The sequence below is a fragment of the Glandiceps talaboti genome, chromosome 4, assembly GCF_964340395.1.
Source record: "Glandiceps talaboti chromosome 4, keGlaTala1.1, whole genome shotgun sequence".
Taxonomy (NCBI): Eukaryota; Metazoa; Hemichordata; class Enteropneusta; family Spengelidae; genus Glandiceps; species Glandiceps talaboti.
In genome coordinates this window covers 18,582,181-18,604,680 of record NC_135552.1, presented here as the reverse complement: position 1 = coordinate 18,604,680, position 22,500 = coordinate 18,582,181, and the positions used below count along the sequence as shown (strand labels likewise).

At 36.2% G+C, this 22,500-nt stretch overlaps 1 protein-coding gene across 1 annotated transcript in view; it reads left to right on the top strand.

Annotated features, from left to right (window-relative positions):
- Nucleotides 1–2,135: 2,135 nt before the first annotated feature.
- LOC144433696 (corticotropin-releasing factor receptor 2-like) overlaps nt 2,136–22,500 on the top strand; it is a 103,414-nt gene continuing 83,049 nt past the window's right edge. The window contains exon 1 of the mRNA XM_078122048.1: nt 2,136–2,909. Within this exon, the coding sequence (XP_077978174.1) occupies nt 2,856–2,909 (54 nt within the window). The 5' untranslated portion in view covers nt 2,136–2,855. The remainder of the gene's footprint in view (nt 2,910–22,500) is intronic.

Here is a 22,500-nt window from a genome sequence, read left to right as displayed (position 1 = left end):
AGCCTTGTGTTCATATTGAAGGATTAATATCTAGAATTAATGATTAAATTCATCAGATTAAATGACACGTAAGTGTCTGAAGACAGTATGATTAATCCAATAATTCCTTACCTTGACAGCAAACACGTTCAATTTTGACTTTTAGATTAAAAGCACGTTCGTTATGTGTGAAATATCGTCACTTAGCAGAATTTCATAATTCTTCGATGGTAACCCGCTCTAATTCCCCATGCAGATTTTGTGCATGGTTAGAACTACATGTGTGTCGTCAGAGTGATAATGTCAGTATGCGAGTTACATCAGATAGACACAAACACGTGAACTTTAGGATAAAAGAAACATCGTAAGTGACAACTCTAAAACCTCCCATTTCTTGAACTGCCGCCATGTAGAAGTTTACGACTTCACGGTAGAATAACCAAATTGAGAACGAATCGAGGACACATGTTTGGATACATAGTTATTAGAACTGAACATTTGAATGTCACAGGTGTTTTGTGAAGTTTGTGAAAACACACGCCACAAAAATCAATATACAAAATCTCTTACTAAATAGTCATTTATACATGATTTATTTCACAATATAAATCAGTTCTATAGTTAGGGTAGACACGGCATCGGTCGATAAAGTTTGTAAAATGGCAAATGTCATAAACGCTAACATGTCTCGTAAAATATTGCCTTAGTGCGAAACCTATTTTTTTTTATTTTGTAATAAAATAGTCGTCTGCTAATATCGAAACATGCATAGAAACTTGACACCATCGCCGTAATAGAACTTGTATAGTATTGTATTTAGATGTATCATTGTCGACAGAGGGAGTATATGAAACAAAGATGGAAGTTTAATGTGTTGATGTTGACTACAACTAAAGATCTAGGCGACAGTGTGCTATGTTTTCATTGTTTGTTAGTGATTTATTTACAACCATTTCCCGCCAAAGATCATTTCATCAAATTGGTAAGTTTCATCAAATTCCAAACTTCATTACAGAGTATTAAAAGACCACAAATAACGATGCACACTGGCGCGTTACTGATATACGTAACTTAATAAATTGTATGTAATCATATTGAGAAAACATTTCACATAAAACGATTACTGTTCATGGTGTTACGTGTATGTCTGGTCGCTTACATGGAAAGGCTAAATGTCATGCAATGCAAAGTACGTCATTCAGATTCACCGAAAACCAGTCGCATAGAAAATCACACAACGTAACCAGAAACCACGACATACTAACACATGTACAAAGACTTGCTCTACTTCGAATGACACCACTTTCATTTTGTAGAGGAAAAGAAATTGCCCCGACTGAATACTTGATGACCTTAGTGTGACATGAGTGATTTGTTAAATACACCACTCCCATATATCTGCTGATATTTTGCTTTAGGCCAGGTAGTCCAACCTTGTGTAGCGACTGCAGCTGCTTGTACTTTCAACGTATTAATTCCTTTCTTTAAAGTTATATCCTTACATGTAAATGTAGAGTTACTGCATCCCTCATTCTCACGCTACCCTCGTCCCCATTGCCATGTGTTATGTGTAAAGGTCGCAAAAGGGCAAGGCAGCCTCAATTTCCACAATCCTACACCCTTTCTCTCTTGCTTCCGCTCATACTTATGAATGGAAAGTCGGTCAGTTAGTCACAAACAAATCTCTTCAGACAACCGCGGGAAGAAACCACTTTCCTCAAAGGTGTAGCATGTATGTGTACATTATTAAAGACCCACGACTAAAATAGACTTTATGGTACTTTGAAGATCATACGGAACTCAAATACTAATCACTATTATAACAAACTAATAATTTATGACTGAATGACCGATGTACGAAAAACCCAGAGCATAGGGTCTATGCCATGCCCTGAGGTACGAACAACCTCTGACATCGTTAAACGACATTCCAGACTATCGAATCCACTTCTTTACTATTTCCTACTCTTGAGATAAGTAAGACGATTAATGATAAGGTCTTGTTTGTTATGGCGGTCCTACCTGGACGGCATATAATGGATTTGTGGAAACTTTGTCTGTGCAGTGATACGATACACTTGCGCATGCGTACTAGACCAGTGAAGTATAGTTATAGTATATTCACCACGAGTGTGCGACAGCATTCTACGATCACACACACTTACTGGCAGTCGCCATTCATTCGCTGGGCTTCACAACGGTGGATAGTGGTCGAGCAGTGAATAACTACTCCAGCTTTAAATAAGCATGGCGTGATACAAAAACTGTGAAAACATCGGCAAAGTCTGTCGTACATTTGGAACCGCGTCACACTCCTATATTTCATCGCATCATATCGTCTTTTGCTAAATCCACAGGTTGAATTTACAGTGAAAAAAGTTGACCCACCGAATTTAAACAGTTTGTCACTAACATCGATTTCGTCAATACTGGGCAGGCTGTTGATTTTGGAACTACTGGTGAAAGGAGGCTGAGGTTTTTACGGGATTGCCACAGGGTGTATACAGTGTATACATGTAGACTCTGGAACAATACAGATAATATGAGTTTGACGTCAAGATGAGCACAGATCTGTTGTACACCACTCGTATTGGGATTTTTCACCACTAACGAACTTTAACATCACGCTGTAGTTCCTACCCATTGAGTGCACGAGACGAGGAACACAGACAACGTAAAACAACAAGGAAAAATTTGACATTCACTTTCAATCCATTTTCCGGAGTATATACTATATCGTCTTGACGAAAAACTCGTGAACCGCCCAACTAATTTGTCGTCTGATTACTGAACACATGGGGTATAATCGTTGTAATTAGTCTTTAGATTACATTCTCCTGACTGGTGTTGAGATACGAATAACAGAAAGCTTAATAATGAAAACGTCTACGATTGGATGTATACGCATAACCCATCCTGCTGTGACACAGGTAATTCAATCACTTCCTACATTATCGTTATCAATTGTGAAAGGTGACGGGTGAAATGATAGAGATAGGGATGTGGTTTATGTATACTGTTGCGATAATTCACAGTTCACTTTGCCTCTAAATTTTATGCGTTGTTTGCCCAGCGTGTGTAAACCCCTGGACACTTTCCGTTCAATTAATACCACGATGCTCAACCTGTTCTTGATATCCAACACCATCGTCAACCACACTGGAAATTCGTATTTGTTTTCTAGTGTGAGATACTGTGATTGTCAGATTAACTTTTCCTCCTCGTCTTCTGAGGACACAGATGACCCCCTGAGAGCCCATATGGCGTATTCGCCCTTCGACATATCGCAAATGTATTGGTCTGTTTTGTTGAACCTAGTAAATAAAGTCTAAATAATCGGTCATGCAAATCGAAGTCCTTGAAAATGTTTAGGGGAAGGATTGTGTTTTGGCTTGAATCGCCAAATAAACGATGCGTAATGGCGAAGAACAATAAGTGGTGTTTACGTCTTTACAACTTCTGAAAAAAGTTTGTTTGAATAGATGAACGCAGAAAGCAAGTCATTTGTAGTGATGGTCTTATTATCCTCTAGGGTAGATAGTATCGTTTGCATCATTAGTGTTGTGAGTCCTCATTGTTAGTTATTCAGGGACTGTTTCCATCTGAAAGTCTTCTTTTAGTTACTGTAAACTTATATACATTCTAAATTCACATCTGAAATAGATATTCTTAGAAATATTATCAAGGTTTTTTTTTCTGTCATTAGTAATTCGCATATTTTGAAGTACTAACCAAAAGTGTCTAGTGTATGAAAGTTTCCCATTGTTGCTATGCAGAGTTATTCTTAGACCCGGGATGGTATGCAGTTATATTCAATGTCTAAGTTGCCAACCGGTTAATTGCAAATCGATATGTGTATAGTAATTAATTACAGAGCGCTGTGTGATAGACAATAGTTGAAAATAAACAAACAAACGTCCTCCTGCTGGGGTTCCATACCTTGATAACCCACACCATTATTAAAGGTAAAAATCGAATGTCCATTGATTTGTCTTTTCTTTCAGCTGTGTTAATCTTCGCTTAAACACTAATTGCAGGATGGTTCATGTACTGACTTTGGTTTCTTTATACCACGAGTCCTACATCCGAGCCTTATTAACATAGAACCACAGCATCACCCATGACCATAGAAAGTGTCAAAACAGAAAGGAAGGGAATCGAATGACACATTTCCAGTATCGTCTCCGTGCAGTACAACTAAATAGTTCCCATAGTCTGTACGGTAGGGTATCAATTTCAAATGTGTGGATCCATCCCGCTATAGACCACTATTCTTATTGCTATGTCTGTGAAAGAATACCGCGCCATTATTCTCGACAATGGTGTGAGAAAGAACACAGCGATTTATCAGGACTCGGGTGCTTCAATTGATAGCTCCTACGCCGCAAGGGGAACAAACTTTGTGTAAATAAAATTTCAAGATCAGTTGAGGAATTCCAACGAAATGAGTCAAAACTATACTTATACAACATCGTTTGATTAAACCTGTCCACGATATGGTTTACACTGTATGAGTGTTGCGTAAGAAATCTGATCCCGTAGTTCGAAATAGAAAATTATACAGCTTAGCTTGGTTGGCTCTATTTCCGTCATCTCATGGCGCGTGTAATTTTGTTCCTTTGATTTAAAGTCACCGAGTAAAAGGAACGCAGACAGTAACATCAGACACCCATAGTGTATTTGAGTACTATAGTGTGTGTGCTGATCTTTGAGTACTGTCAGTATGATTTGCATGTAACGAATCTGTTATTCGCACTTATGTATACAGGATGTAACGCCAGGAAAAGAAGTACCACCCACCTATTAACTATGATCATCCTATGACCCACTACTTACACGTGTTATCACTTGTTACAAATGTGTCTAATTTTACTTTGGTATTATAGAGTGAATTTACAATACTGAAATAGTCCAGAGAAATTTGACGGAGTGGACAAATTGAATTACGTATATAATTATACAATAAACTAACTTGTTTGTATGTATGTATGTATGTATGTATGTATGTATGTATGTATGTATGTATGTATGTATGTATGTATGTATGTATGTATGTATGTATGTATGTATGTATGTATGTATGTATGTATGTATGTATGTATGTATGTATGTCTGTCTGTCTGTCTGTCTGTCTGTCTGTGTCTGTCTGTCTGTCTGTCTGTCTGTCTGTATGTATGTATGTATGTATGTATGTATGTATGTATGTATGTGTGTGTATGTATGTATGTATGTATGTGTGTATGTATGCATACACATACGTACATGTATACATACACACACACACACACACACGTTTTGTGCTCACACACACAGAGACACAGACACACAGACACACCATGTTAGGATCAAATGTATACGACAGATAGTATACTATCAAGAAAGTGTGATTTCAAGGTGCACTAGGACAATTTATGCAATTAGTATAATTTACTTTCAATTAGTTGAACGTTAATTCAACAGATGAATGTACGTATCATGTCGATTGCAATCTAAATATACAGTTTGTACGGGTATCAGCAGAAAGGTTGCTTGTATGCTGAAATTGAAGGACGTAACGTGAACCCATACATGTTAATGAAGGTTGATATGAGGGGTCAATCGAAAACATCAGTTAGTTGAGATTTGACATGCTCTCAAAACAGACAGGTGAAAGAGATCACTGAATATCAATCAGCAAAAGTCAATACTTGTAGATTGCATACATTGTGGGGGTCTTCAATTTCTATGCTATGTGTCAATGTAGCCATTGAACTATATACAATACAGAGCAGAACAATTACTGTGTGCTGATTTACAAAGCAAAATAAAACAAAACATTGAAAACAAACGGAAATAAACGTCAATCATTCGCTGTCTTTGTATTATAATTGGATAGGACGGACAAGTCATGTGTTACGTATCTTTACAATGTACGTCATGAATAGTTTGTAAAAAAAAATGTGTGAAAGGATATTGAAGTGATAATGATTTCCTATTCATTGATGATAACCAGAGCTAGGTATGATGTATGACACAACATTTTCTGATATTTTACCATGTCCGTACGAGATCAAATATAGTACATAAATGGTTGGGGTACAGTTAACTCTACGGAAAACATTTAGGCTGTAGACTTTAATAAGTGCTTTCGTTACCGCGTACCGATTACAATGATGACGTACATTCAACCTTAGACTCTCCACCAACGGAGGGTCTATGATTCAACCTACATCCAGTAAGCGTTAGTTTGTACATGTATATCACCAAGATACAAACATAGTCACGTGGTACAAAATCAATTTTCCCCTCCCTGCCCGTGTACACGTACAATAATATAACGTGTATAACTTGCGTAAGTGTGTACGTAACGTTTGTTTCACTGTGAACATTTTCACTGTAGTGTCTGTCATTCTTGAAACCCAATTCATATGTAACTTAGAAAACACGGCGAAAAAAGTTACATTTATATGTTACTTCACTAAACAACTTAGATGTTACTACTATCAAAGACTGTATGCTCAATCTTTAGGGAATAGACATAAGTTACATGGGGGGGGGGTCAGAAGTCTAGTGTGTGAATAAGAATTCTCCTCCCCAAGACCTTACATAACCATTACTGACTAACCCTACCCATCCTCTGTCATTGGAATGTATGTCATCGAATATATGATTGCAAAGGAACTCGTCTAGAACATTTGTATGGAACATGGAGTCCTTGGCAACCCCCTCCATGTAATGCGTGTTGAGTCCCTTTCATCTAGATCATGTCGTACGCGTGATTTCATGAATGTGAGAATGTCAGAAATACTCTGAAGATGATGCCACACACAACGATCAGAAGGTATTAATATAATACAACTACTACATGATTTATTCATGTCTTGGTGAAACATACACGTCATTGATGATGCACATAGTATGGCGGAGTACACCCTGCAGGGTAGGCATCATATTAGAATCGTGAACAGACAGTCAAACTCAGTCAACAAACTCGGATCTGTCTCGAATTTCCTCTCCATTATAATGGACTCAGATCTGCCTCGCGTTTCATCTACATCAGTGGATGGACTGATAAAACGGTATCATACATACATGTACTTGGCAATGATAATGATTCATGGTAAGATGAAATTGAATTTGTGTATTTCAATAATTAAGCAAAGATATGAAGATGGTTCAAGATAATATCAATAAAAACAACTAAACACAATAGGCAAATATTGTTGGCCTATACGGTGTTCAACAGGTAGAGTAACTCAATCGTTACCATGCAAACTGTCTTGTCGAATCCTCCATGAAGCCATCCCCAGCCACAGTATCTATCGATAGCAATGTAAATAACCGATTTTTTTGCTCACTGTGAACTGAATTTTGATTCAGATGTGACAAAGCAAATCATGAAATTTGTGAATTTTAAAGGGGTACAGTCTGTAGTGTTTGAGTATTGGTGGTAACTGTTACTTCATTATGGAATGTCCTCAGATTATTCCAACTGCAAACACGTGTTGCGTTATGTTAATAACTAGTGGGGTTCTTAAAGGGTACCGAGACAAATCGTTTTAATTGACGTTATGACATAATTCTTTGGTTACCAAAATATTCGAAAAACATACATATTCTCGGTTTCCAAGCCTCTTGTGCATACTCAAGCACCTCTATGACGCCGTACATATGCTGATTTTTCCCTATGTCAGTTTTAGTGTTATTATGGCTATCTGTTTACGTCAATGGACTTTGACTGAAAACGGGGTCTCGGTTACAGAGTGCACGGGCAAAAAACATAAGGTCAGACCTCGTCTGTTGTATTCATACAGGATGTACTTTGAATACCATAAACGAGCCAAGTGAACAAAAAATATGGAGTATATGGTCATTCTATGTCACCACAACGCGCGTCTATGTCACTGGTTCTGTTGTGTTCGAAATATGAGTCAAACGTTCAAAACTGCCATTACTTTCCCAAGTTTATCTTTGATATTACTAGCGATTATTATGTTATTCTCCAATATTGTTCTTCATTCAGCCGGAAAATACTCGTAACACAAGGGTTGTCACAACTCGTCTAGCGACTCGTAGTGACAAAGGCCCCTTAGGTCACTCGTGTTTTCCTTAGCTGAACGAAGAAAAATATTGGGGAATATTGTAAGCACATAGGATGTACTCTGAAATATATTCCCATGCACTCTTCTATCTATCTATCCATGGTTAATTTTCTAGAGAATTGAAAATCTATTATATCGATGACAAATTGTGTTGTCACGCTTCTTGGGTAGTTTTCGTGATCATATTATACTTTTAAAATGTTAACACAACTCAAACTGAAAGTAATAAGCACGTTTTAACTAAGAATGATCAAATTTGAAAAGTAATGTGAGTCTCTGGCATTCGTATTTGTTCAACTCGAGTTCATGCATTCAGTCCTTGACAAGACATACGGCATATTGATATCTTTGAGTTGTGAGGATGTAAAATGTCTCATTGTCAACTCAGTGAACACATAATTGAGGGAAAGAGCACGTGTCTAATAGCCAGGATGTTGGAAAAAAAGATCACTAATTAAAAACCGTTTTGCCTGCAGTAGTTTTAAAAATCTGAATTGTGTACATCCCCTACTATCTAGCTAGTTATGGCATACTTTGCTTCATGACACAGTTGGCCCCAGTACAAGCGATGGGAACTTTTTATCAACAACCTGTAACGAAGTCTGTCTTTTGAAATGGTTATCATTTCGGAGCAAGCCTCCTTCATATGGAGGCTTTCTGCTTCCAAATGTCAAAGATTGAAATGTGACCGTGTACTACTTAGCAGTGAAATTACAAGTGATAGAAGAGGGGAGTCTACGCAGTCGAAGAAAAAAATTATAATTGTAAAATCATAGCCTGGCATGATTATATTCATGAAGTGTCAAACCATTAGAGTACGTAGTTGCCAGTGACACGAGGAATCATGGTATGGAGGCACACACTCGCAACTTATGATTGAGCATTTCGATTTCCTGAAAGAACAATAATCCAGGGCTAGGTTTCCTTATCATTTCAACTCTTTTTCTACCAATTTGGTGTTATAAAATAAAAAAATATACAAATATTTTAGGAATATTCATGTATTGAAATAAAAGGCTATAAAGTCAACCTGGAAATCTGAGCGCCAACTACTTTCCCCTCCTATGCATGCTATCCTATAGTTATATTTATCACACCAAATGGATAGAAAGAGAGTTGAAATGATAAGGAAATCAAGCCCTGTAAATTTTCTTTCAGGAAATCGAAATACTCAGCCGTAAGTTGGGAGTATGTGCCTCCATAAGGACTTACTATAACCTTTCAGACTTAAAGGTCATGTTTTGGAAGTGACCTGGAATGGTTGAACAAATATAGTAGTTCCGTTGTTAGGTAGACGTCGATATTCATAATATAAATAGTACCTTATATTCTCCTGATACTGTTAATATGTATATATACCACGAAGTGTACGTAACAATGGGATGAGGTTTGGACTGACTGCACAGTACCAGGCACTTTTACATTGCCAGGTAGCGTTGTTTCTTTTTACCACATACATATTCAGGAAATATCACTTTACATGAACAGGTCTTTTTTTAGACAAGATTGGTACATACATAATAAAACTGTAAAATTTCTTTATTAGATAATTTTACAAAACACGAATCGATTGATTGTCGCGATATTGAAGAAAAAACCCAATTACGGTAAGATAGATTTAATAAGGTTATGTGTAGAGGAATGAAAATTGGCATGAATAAAAATGAGAAAATACAATTTTTTAGAGCACGCGATTTTTTTTAGATGTTTCCACACGTACAGTCTACACGTACTCTGCTATTATTAAACTCCAAACATTGTCAACTCCCTATAGGTCTATAATTATTGCACCCTTTCACGTTGCCATAAGCGTCTACGTACATTTAACCAAATTTTGGAGTCGTTGTTTTGGTTAGAGTCTATGATTTATAAAGAAGGATTTGAGAGAGTTTACAGATGACAAAGGCTGGCTCATCCTATTGTTTTTACAGGATTAGCAAGGTATGCAGTAACTTCAGCAACAATCAACACCCAAGGCGTTGGTGGTATTTTAATAGTGTTTCTTTTAAGGTGGATTAGTTTCCCAATTTTCTTTCTGTAAACTTGTCCTAAATTCAATTTACGGTTGCATAAATAGTTATGTTGTATTTCAACCATGATCAAAGCACCAACAGTGTTACATATAAATTACTATGTTCGAGTCTGTTTGTCTATGCTTGCTACAAACTCTGGTGCAATGTTTTCTTTAAGAAGATGCAAAGGGGTTCAACGTGTAGTTAATAGCCCCCAAGGTATTGATAAGTCAGCAAATTGTTATGACATCAAGTAGACGGTCCCCTTTGTGTCACTGACAAGTTTGTTGGAGTGTTGACAGCATTTCCCCATAAAGCATAACTATCTAAGGCATTCAGGCATTTAAACTATAACTGTACATCAAATGTCATTCATGTACACTTTGTTAGAGTTTCTTATTGATTTGTGTCATGTTACACAACGATACTAAAAGTACTATTCATCACCCATAACAATACCTATTCTGTATTTTATTCGTCTGTTACGTCTTGTTGGCTTTAATTAGACCCCTTATTGTTCTTTTTCAAAACTCTTTACAGAATGTTGAAGTGGGTAAGACAATAGCCTATAGTTGGCAGGAGGGACCCTGTGTCACAAACTGAAAGAAAAGTCTCCAGAGAGTTTTTTTTTTCTCATTTATCGAACACAGTGAATGCTACCTACACATGCATAGATTAGAGCCAATTACAGGGACAAAGTTATGTACAAAAACATTCTTGTCCATTGTTTACTAAAACAAACTTTCTTTATTAAATTGACTGGACAATAAAACCACAGACAAAATTATTTCTACGAGTACATATTATACAGGTATTGATGAAAACATTACGGAAAGTAAACGTTTCTCTGAGTTGTAAGTTTGAAAATTGTGACACACAGCCTGAGGTACTTACGAGACAAAGTTTATGGAGAAGTATAGTTACAGTACTAAGTAGTTAACTGAAAATGGGAAATAGTTCTTCTGTCATACTAAATACACGACCCATCGGCACAATTTCAATTATACGGGCAAATTGTGATGAAGCACGTTCGATGTGTTGGTTAGACAGACAGCCCGTAGTGTATTGAAACGTTCAGTAGCATCCCTAAGGCATAGTAAAACAACTCATTTGAAACTATTAAATGCGTTTTAAGAACATATATCACAAAATCTGATTTCTTATTTATGATGCTTTCCAGTAACTTTCAGTAAATCTTCAGTATAGCAAATAAATAATTAACTTACCCTGTATACAGACGCTGTAAACCATTAAATCGTGTCGTACGCGACTTTAAAGTGACCATATGGATGAGAGGATTGGGTATTTATTTTGATTTTTTTAAAATTTTTATGATACAATTGTATCACCGTGGTTTCCTACTTGAAAAATCAATGTGAAGCAATATATGCCAAGTCCGTATTTGTAACTCAATAAATTACAAAACATTAATAAATGTGTAACATGTTTGTTATTGTACGTACAATAACAAACTTTTTACACTATAACATTTTTAGCTTTTTGCAACGTATTGAGTTAGAAATACAGACTTTGGCCAAGGTTGTTTCACATTGATTTTTTAAAGTAGGAAGCCATGATAAAATTATTTCATGAATTAAAAATACAAAATAAATAGCGAATCTTCATCAATGTGGCCACTATAACTCTCAGAATTATTCGAACTACTAAGTGACATATAAACTTTTCAGCTTGAAAATAACCAAATATGTCATCTCAGATGGTTTAAATTTAGGAAAACCTAATAACGTTAATCACTGAAAACTGTTAATAATAGAATGTTGTGCATGTTAATTAGAGGTCAATTTTACCAATAAGTGGTATAGTAACAGGTTGAAATCGTTATCACGGGGGGGGGGGGGGCGCCGCCGATTGGATTTGGGTGCGGACCCAAATTCAATTTGATTGGATGTATTGTACCATGTTATGTGTATAGTTACACAAAATCATTTGCCCACAGGTGATTGAATACTATATCGCGGGATGTACACAATATTGCAAGTATAAGTCATTATATTTAGCAGTTCCAGTAGCAGTTCTACTCTGCTAAAGCATTCTGAAATAAAACGATTTGCCGCAACAATCGACATTTATTCACGCTCAATGAATTCATCTCTTTAAAAAAAATTGTATCTTGATATATTAACACATATTTCGCTGATCAGGCCACCTTACTTAAGATTCAAACTGTCGTATATCGTCAGTTTTATACCTAGTCGTGAATCTCATGGTTCACTTATGCACGATGTGGCCATCAATATCAATATATTGAGACTGGTTTTGATAACGGCAAAACACGTACACAGAGATTCACAGATTATCGCCGTCACGATGGCGTACTGCTGCAGGAACGAGATGTCCGTGTTATATTGACGCATATTTTTAGTTTTCAAGTAAACATCACGTATATACAGTTGGCGGTACTCGGTATTCAAGTATAATGACGTAGCCATCTTAGTTAGCTAACAACGTCACCAGACTGGTTACATATTCAGAACAACCAATACATCTTGTGGGTAGCAGAGCACACCCTAATGTCTCATTCGTGTAGAAATTTACTGTACAAATTATATATATATATATAAAGTGAAAACTATGAATATAAATTGATCTAGTAATCAGAATGAATAAGATTTTTCAGGGCGGGAAACATGAAAACACACATAACACACATAACCACACATTCATCTCACATTTTAAATGTAAAAATTCTACATTAACTCTATGTTCTTCGTTCCGTCAAGTGATTATTAGAGCTGTCAATCGATGTATTGTTATATGGATCTGATGAACAAAATGTAATGATTACTGAATGGATTACAAACGATCATTCAGTCGTAATTTATGACACAGATGACAAAATGTTCATCAATTAATTTTAATGATCTTCTAATTATTCATATACATGTGAGCAGTTGTGTATATGAAACTTACTGTTAGTAACCAAAACATCACAGCCTTTTCATATTTGTAGGGATTAAAGTGAAGGTAATGCAAATTTTGAAAATTTTTCTGATTTCATTTTAATAATATCCAAATCTTCTCAGATAAAATTTGAATGATTTTTGGTGATAATATGATTGCTCACATCAGTCACGTGATTCCATATGTCATGTTTCACTGATAGGTTTGTTATATCAGTCATGTGATGCTGTTTCACTATAGTTTTTGTTTATATCAGTCACGTGATGCTGTATGCCATCTTTCACTATTGGTTTGATACATCAGTCACGTGATGCTGTATGTCATCTTTCACTATTGGTTGGTTACATCAGTCACGTGATGCTGTATGTCATCTTTCACTATTGGTTGGTTACATCAGTCACGTGATGCTGTATGTCATCTTTCACTATTGGTTTGATACATCAGTCACGTGATGCTGTATGTCATCTTTCACTTGGTTTGTTACATCAGTCACGTGATGTTGTATGTCATCTTTCACTATTGGTTTGATACATCATCAGTCACGTGATGCTGTATGTCATCTTTCACTATTGGTTGGTTACATCAGTCACGTGATGCTGTATGTCATCTTTCACCATTGGTTTGATACATCAGTCACGTGATGCTGTATGTCATCTTTCACTATTGGTTGGTTACATCAGTCACGTGATGCTGTATGTCATCTTTCACTATTGGTTGGTTACATCAGTCACAATATACGCTTAAGGTGATGATGTGCATCATAATTTTGATGTAATTTATAGAACAGATGTATAGGATCATACTTCATCTTTTGTTAGGTTCTTTGACCTCTACCGCCGTGAAGAAATTGCAAAGTGATACTTTATATGATTTATGTTATCATACATTGACAGCTATGGTTTTGATAACTAATAAATTGATTGTTAAATTGAACTTTGACATATCCTATTCACTGTTATAACAAAAAGAGAATGTTTTGCTGACACGATTTATCAATCATATTTTTTTTTTAGTAAATACATTCACAGCATTGGGCAGCCTGTTTTGTTGTATCGATGTTAATCATAGGTTATTCACAGGTTAAAGGAATGTCTACCTTGCGTGCACCATTATGTCGATTTGGTGGATGTAGAGTTATAATATGGATTATTTAAAAAAGCAAGAAGAAGGTAGAATTTTATAATTATCTCTTCAATCTTCCTGCATATAACGTCCACAGCTTGGAAAAAACCCATCTAGCATTGCTAAGGTAAATCTGTGTTTATGGGCAATACAACTTACGTTAAACAGAACCAATTGTACTACTCTCCAGTCCGCCACACTCAGTGCCCCTAATACAAATTCTGCAGTATTATTTATTTATGATTTAGGGTTTGAACATTGCAAAAATAAACACATGCAATGTCCTTTTTGTGATTAATTTTGCAAATGATAATGTTCTTTTAAAAAGTTCATGTTTGAATAAACTTCACGAGGCTCTTAGTCTACACATGCTTGATCATAATTCGATATCCCGGTAGTACGCCAATTCAGTATTGAGAATCACGTTGACCTCTTTCTATTTTGCTGGAGCCATAGCGAAAGTTGCATTCATTCTGGGAATGATGTGTGAATGGTTAAGACCTGTCTATGGCCTTAGCTTACATCCACACCTTGTACAACTATCGAAAACTCCCATGTCAACGACCGATACTCGATCCTCGAACAAAAAGAAAACAAACAAAAACATACAATTTGAACAAACAAATTAGTTTGCAAACAGAAAATCTTATATTTTTGATGTAGACTGATTGCTAATCAACAATTATGATATAATTATAGTTATTAAATCATACAAATATCATTCAGTAAGCCTACGTCACGTAGAGTTGTCCTCATTGTCCTCTATATATATATCGAGAAATGCCCCCAATATTTTGAAGACAACATTTACAAAGTTTGGTATGTATATTTGAGACTGTGTATGTCGTCGTGATATGTGCCTCTCTTTGTATTTACTGTTCATGATGTCTCAATGGTAACTGAAATATTGATTGACCTGTGTGTCCTTCCTCCCAGCACACTATAGAAAGCCTACAGCATACAGAAGATGTATTGCTTTAGCGATCATCGATATGGGATACATTTTATGGAGTATTTTTAAATCCTCTGACGCGATACGGTTGATAAATCGTGACAAATATGCAGACAATGCTTCTCTAGATTGATTCATTTTCTAAAAAACTAATTTTTCGGTAAACGTCCAGGCATGTATTCCAATTATCCAAACATTGAGAGATACTTGTGTTAATGGTTACCTACTCAGTCCATGATTGGTTTCAGACAATTACCACATCATGAAAATTGAGATTGACGTTATAAAGATATACTTATACAACAAATGAACATTATTGAACGTGGTTTATAACCAGTCAAGTATGGTATTAGTCGGTGTTAAAAATGTACATACACGCACAAATACAAGATGGTTGAAGTCTTTCCTGTAAATCTAATTTACTGAAGGTTACATCGTTAGGCGTTTTACCTAACCCAATTACGTGACACTATTCGCGACTACTAATAACCCTACATATATTTAACTACTCGTGTTTAGTTAGGGTATAGTAAATATTCAATTTTCGCACCAGAAATATATACTTAGCGTGATAAATCAATTTGGACACCAGGTGGTGTATTTTAACAATTGGTTTTGCGGGCTGTAATAATACATCACTTAAAACACAGATTAGACTATAGTGTGTGTCTTCATATATGAGAACAGAATTCTCGGAACAATCAGTTTACACTCTATATATTTTTAGCCTTACGTAATAAAAACTCGTAAAAAGTATAAAGTTTTCCGGTATTACACTATGAGTCACGTTCCAAAGAATGGTTGAATTCAATCAAGCATAATTTATCAATGTTAAGAGAACCGCGTCTTAATATTAGATGAAATGTTATCATGCTTAAATAATGTTCCATGCTTTATACTTAGACTACTAAAAGTCATCTGATAGTACACGTATCGTTCACAATCGTTGTATGATTGATAAAGAATGAGATATTGGCGGAGTGTGAATAATGCTCATTTGCTATCATGAATATCCATGCTTTTAAGCTACGTTTAGAAAATTTCGCTTTGCTATCATTGTATACTTGGTAAAGAATTAGATATTTTAATTGCGAGAATGCGTAGCATGTGGACATAAGTTTACGGCAAGCAAGTATAACATTTGTCCAATATAAGTATAAGTTGCTGCTGAATGCAAATATAATTAACAATGATTCATGAATAACAATATTGAAAATCACGAAAAAAAATGTAAGCAACACATGGCCTGCCATATGCGTCTACTGTACAATTACTTTGTTTCGAGTCGTGACCCCTCGCATTATATTGTTTTTCCTTTATAGAAGATAATGTTATGCATGTTACTATGGCGACAAAGTATTTTGAGTTAATCAAATTTGAAAATTCCACAGCTTTAATTAGTTCTATGTATCACATTCTTTTTATACATTTACAGGACTAACATGTACAGTACCAGAGTACTCTGTACAGTGCATTGTAACCTATTAATTGTAGTGTGTATTCGTGTTAGTTCTGACATATTTGAAAACTTTACTTGACAGCTAAAGTTCAGCAGTTCGGTATGCTTGATAAGTACTTGGCAGTTATTATGTATTTCCCGGCTCATCTCAATGTCAGACCACCCCGTTGTATTTGGTCTGTTTCTATGACACCAGAGTTCACTCGGGGAAACAAGCTTTTTTTTCTCTCGTGAATTTCATCAGGCAAACGAAGTTTTTCCAAACTTTATAGTAATTGGGGACCTGATAGCATATAGGTTGCGATGTGAATGTTTTAATTCTATGCGTTAATGAAGGCTGCAATGGATTGTATGCTCCCCGGGGATTTGAGGAAGTATAAAGGCCATTTGTGCCGTTACCATGGTAATATTTGTAAAACACCTCGAGCACAGAGTGGGAAAGTGATATATAAAAACATATTATTATTAAACTATTAATTGAAATCATGTCTCGTATCATATAAAAATGACGTCGCCTCACATAATCTATTATCACGTAATATAGTACCATATTTATAGCCAGCACCAATTGTATCCATTCATGTTCGAACGTAAACAAATATTCAGTTATTAAAATTTTTCTATCAATTTAAAAAAACCCCACTACGTTTGAGGAACGTTGAATTTCAAAGATTACGCAGGCAGACATATCAGATACTTTAGAAAAATTAGGCGTAATAAAAAAAATTGTGTGGTTCCGATTACGCTCGATTTTAGAATAGGTGGGGTAGGTAGACTTTTTATTTTAATTTATTATCATTTTTTTCATGTATGAGTGTCTAGTTCAGATAGTTATGTTTTCCGTTGTTTTCCATATGGTATCTGTGTTATTGGTTTCTTTTCATCAGATTACAGCCATTACAATTTGGAAGAACAGTTTTATATTGTCTTTTTTAAATTGATGTCAGTTTTCGCATCGATTCCACTACTTCTGGCGAGACTTCACACTTTTCGCGATTTTATTACTTTTTTGTTATCGAATATGTAAAAAAAAGTTTAGGGTTGGCAGTAAAAAAAATATAGGTGGGGGTCGGGTAACCGGAACCAAACAATTTTTTTAGGCCAAAGCATAACAGTGGACATGTTCACTTAATGTGTAAAATCAGTGTTGACAACACACAGAATCTAACAGATTGATACATACTTTTCATGCGGTCTATATATATTAATATCGTACAAGGTTATTTCAAGCGATAACCTGTGTTGAACCACAGACCTTACACGGGTCTCTGGTTGAACTCTAAAATTCCAATTCCATGTCTCCCACGATAAAAACAGATAATACGTCAGATGTATTTTCGGCATCTCTAGAGAGTGAATACAAACTTGAACTAAGTCAGAATCTACAATATGGTGTATATTGCTACTTGTATACATAATGCATCGTGTTTTTCAAGTATCCGATATTGTAAACCTGACAAGTCTTTGAAGGCCAAAGTCTGTGACAATGAGTACAAAAACTGCTTGACCCTTCGACTAGTTTTACACCTCGGATTATTAAAAATTAGGTTGTGGCCACCAACGGTTTGTTTTCATTCATATATTCCCCAATTGGCGGTTCTTCTTTCTTTTCCGTTAAACTGAAGTTATATACAAGTCACGCACATGATAGCTGAATAATTTGGGTGCCTATAGAATTCGCTCAGTAGTAGTGTTCTCATACAAAATGGCCGAACAGGTGTTATGTTACTCGAGTGAGGTTTTAGACAATATGAACTTGAAAACTGACCCAAGTTCATGTAACGGTAATGGGAAGTGTGCTAAGAAGCAAAGACGAGGGGCATGTCCCCGTGGAGTCGTTGACGCTTACCGCAATCATAAGATATGATACCTGAGTGTCTCAGTAACTGACTCGGTTTCGTAGCGGAATCCCAGGTGAGTGTTAATCAGACGACTGACGCACTTTGGCTTACACGTAGACTCGAAGGACTAGCGCTACCACTCTATTCGCTATCCTGACTGACATTTTGATTTTTGAATTTCGCTGTCCTTCCTCGAGAGTCTACAATGCAGGCTAGATGCACTTTAATTAAAGGGGAAAAAAACTAAATTTGCGAGGTTAGTTGATTGTTTTCAGAAGTTACATGTACAGACATCCTCATAAAGTAAATGAAGCATGCATGCTTATAGGAGTCTCGACGTGACTTTCATCACAGAGTAACTTTCTATAGCTATCGCTTGTCTACGTCGTAGATCGGTGAGTCCGTCGTGCTCGTTCAATCTCCGATTGTAATAATATCCATCTCAAAATCTAATTTTGAAGTTTGAAAACGTCCGTGTAAGCTGATTGGTCGCTATGGGGAATATAAAACTGTATGCCAGACTGTTTGATTATGCAGAAATAACAGGTTGAGATGGATTTAGTACTGGCTGGCGTTGAAATACTACAGCGGACTCACACATCCACGATGTAGGTACAGACCAGCATTGCATAATTTATGGTGTCTTGCTTCTGAGTGCATGTACACCATTCACTAATCATGTGTATGACTCATATATGACTCCAATTTAACAAAAAATATCGAGAAAAAACAAACAAGAAAAGAGACCCCCACCTATTTGAGAGCACGTGAATGGAAAACAAAGTTTGGATTGCTAAAAGCCTGTTCTGAGGTGTGAAACCAGTCAAAGGTTCAAACAGTTTTTGTACTCATTGTCACAGACTTTGGCCTTCAAAGGCTTGTTATTGGTTCCAGGTCTACTAACCTGGATGCTTGAAAAAACACGATGCATTATGTATGTATACAAGTAGCAATATACAACATAATGTAGATTCTGATGTAGGGGAGCATACAATCCATTGCAGTCTTTATTAATGCATAGGATTAAAATATTGACATTGTAACAACTATCCTACCATGTAGTATTTTTACAGCTGGGTTGATTGGTACACAGACATCATGGTTCAAATCTTGCCCGAGGACTTTAGCCATTTAGGAACAAACGGCAGAGGCAAAGCTCAAACCTGCAATCTGCAGATTCCAATTTAAGCCAGCCACTCAAACCATTTCACCATGATGACTCTTCTAGGCCTATACGATATATGATGTGATGTGATATGATGTGGTGTCAAACAATGTGATGTTGATATATATATGGTACAGTTCATTACTTATACATAAACCTGTAAACTCATTTCTGTTAAAACAGAACATGAGCTAAGAACTGGAAAAAAATCAATCAATATTGATAATCCAACATCTCAATTTGAGCCCCATTATAAAACAACCACACACATATACATATAGAAACAGATTATTTCATCGGCTAATGACGTAAGACAGACGTCTTGGCATCGTAGTTATATTATCACACTCAAGTATTGCTATATGGAATATGGAAGATTTACAGAAGGTAGAAGAAAACGCCAATACTTTGACACGTTTCGACATGTTTGTGCTAACAGTCAAAATACATAAAAAAGTCATTCTTTACAACATGTTAGAAATAATGCAATTAACATCGATATTACCCTTTTAATGTAAGTCATGAAATATATTAATTGATTTCTCTACGATGTAATTAAGACATATTAGAAATGTCTGTACATCAATCAAAACGTGGTTAGTATCACAGTTTGTGTTCGAATGATGGTTTGGTTGATAAGTTAGAGTATTGGTTATATAATATTACATGTATATCAGTGTAGCTAGCCCACGTGGTTTAAAGTCAAGAAGGTACATTTCATGAATACTCAGTCTTGATTCTCCGTATGTGTACGTGTTGATCTTGGGATTGGTTGCTTATTCAACATAACTATTTGTAAATGCACTAATCCAATGTTAAAAAGGCGAAAGAGGTCAGAGTTGGAGTGTGACGTCAGGTGAAGTAAACGAAACCGTTCTTGCAATAAGCTGTTCTTACGCAATTTTTCACTGGGCGAGCATTTTTTTTCGATCGGTGGCGGAAGAGGCACAAACCAGGAAGAATTGCGGTGGGGAAGTCCTGATTTTGATACAGTGGGAGGGGAACATTGAATTGTGTGGAGGGGGGGGGGGCGCATTGTGTACGTGAACATGAATTGTTGATGTAGTGGAAAGCCAAAACATTTTCCTGGTGGGGAGTGGGTACAACGTATTCACAATATTGGGTGGGCAGTGGGCTTGCGGGCAAGTTGAAACCCAGTGGGAGGGAGGGAGGGAGGGAGGGCAGATATTTCACAACCAGTGAGATGGCACATAAGAACAACTAAACACCCCTCCCATAATTTGTTTGAGGAGCCACTCTATTTAAAACAAATCACAAATCTGTCCGTTGGCTGCACATGTAACGTTATTTATAGGAAAAGAATGTTTAATAAAAAGCGCGAGTTTTCAAAGTCGAAAAAATACACTGTCAGGAGCAAACCGGAAATATACATCATTCTGTAAACGATCTTTGAATTCAAGATTTTCACTGTCTATTTCAAGGTGTCAGTTTCATCCATTAACACAGTTGAAATTAGCAATCTCAAATGTTATTTTGTTACTCTGCATATTGATAAAGGTCGATGGAACGCCTAAGTTGATTGCCTCGCAGCTGGAAGTGTGATGTCAATATGCTGTCCCTAACGTTATTGAAATTATACAATATATTTTGAATAGAGCCAGGATGTAACATACAGTTTTGAAATATAACCAGTATTCACTATGTAATGATATAACATGGTTATTTACAGAATGGAATAGGCTTTTAGTAAAAAAACAAAAACCTAAAAAGAAGTCGCGAATAAAGGGCTGTGATGTGGAAAAAAAGCAATTTGTGGAAACCTTTGTATGTTTGGTGGTCTACGTATACATGTAAAGTGTGTCTGAATGTGACATTTATATGAAAAGGGTAGAACAGAAAATGACGGACTGGCTCTGTTCTTCTTTCTGATCTTCTCTTTTGACTGTTGTGAAATCCAACATTTAATTTTGACCTTCGTTTACCAGTGAGTGACTAGAGGGGTTGGTGGGGTTGGATTGGATGGGGTGGGGTGGGGATTGGGGAAAACGTTAATGTGTCTTTTTGTAGACGAAAATTACCATGGACAATAATTCACAACTGACAGAAAAGTATTACTCAAAAATGGGTCATTAGTGTTGCGTAATGGCGGTAATTTAGCGTAGAAGTGTCCTAGTCCTGCCTCCGTCTAGCATTTAGTGTCACTGTTGTTTACAATCATCTTGATGGTATGGATCCGATTCGTTTATACCCAGACCACTATAGAATTTCTTTTTTTGATACGACATTATACTGTTGGCATACTATTTGGCATGCACGGTATAAGCAATCCTCTACCGGTATTGATTTTGAAAAGACTAAAAATGAAATTTGTGCACATTAACGTGATAAGTGCACCGACAGAGATGAAGCACCTCTGACAGGCAAGGACGTACATTACATGTATATACATATATAGTATGCCTGCTTTGTTTGCTTCCCTCATACCTAGAAACCTGCGCTGTTAGTCTCCACGTTCGTGAAATGTCGTGTCTTTCATTCAAACCGCCTGTCTGGAACTCTCTAATTAAAAACTTAGTATGCAATCTTTCATATTATGTGACAAGCTTGTGGACTGTGTATACTATACTACTCGACTACTAGGCAAATACGTTGTTGGTTAGTCTAACAAACCTGAGAGTACAATCTAGGTTGTCTTTTACTGTGGCGTAGAAGAGTCACAGATAAGATGTCCAAACGTAAAATTACTGTCATAGCAATGTAGACAGACATTGAAGAGCTAAGTCATCACGAAAACAAATCAATTTATTGAATGCGTATGACAAATTTCGAAAAAGAAAAGCTCTATTGCCAAATTTGGTAGGATGAAAATGTCGTGCTATTAGAGAAAACCTGTTTTATGGGATATGTCTGATTTATGGGTTTTCCATTCAAGTTGTTTAGTTTTGAAGGAAAATTTGCCAATCTACCCAACATTTTAACGACTGCCTCAATGAACTGATAAACATT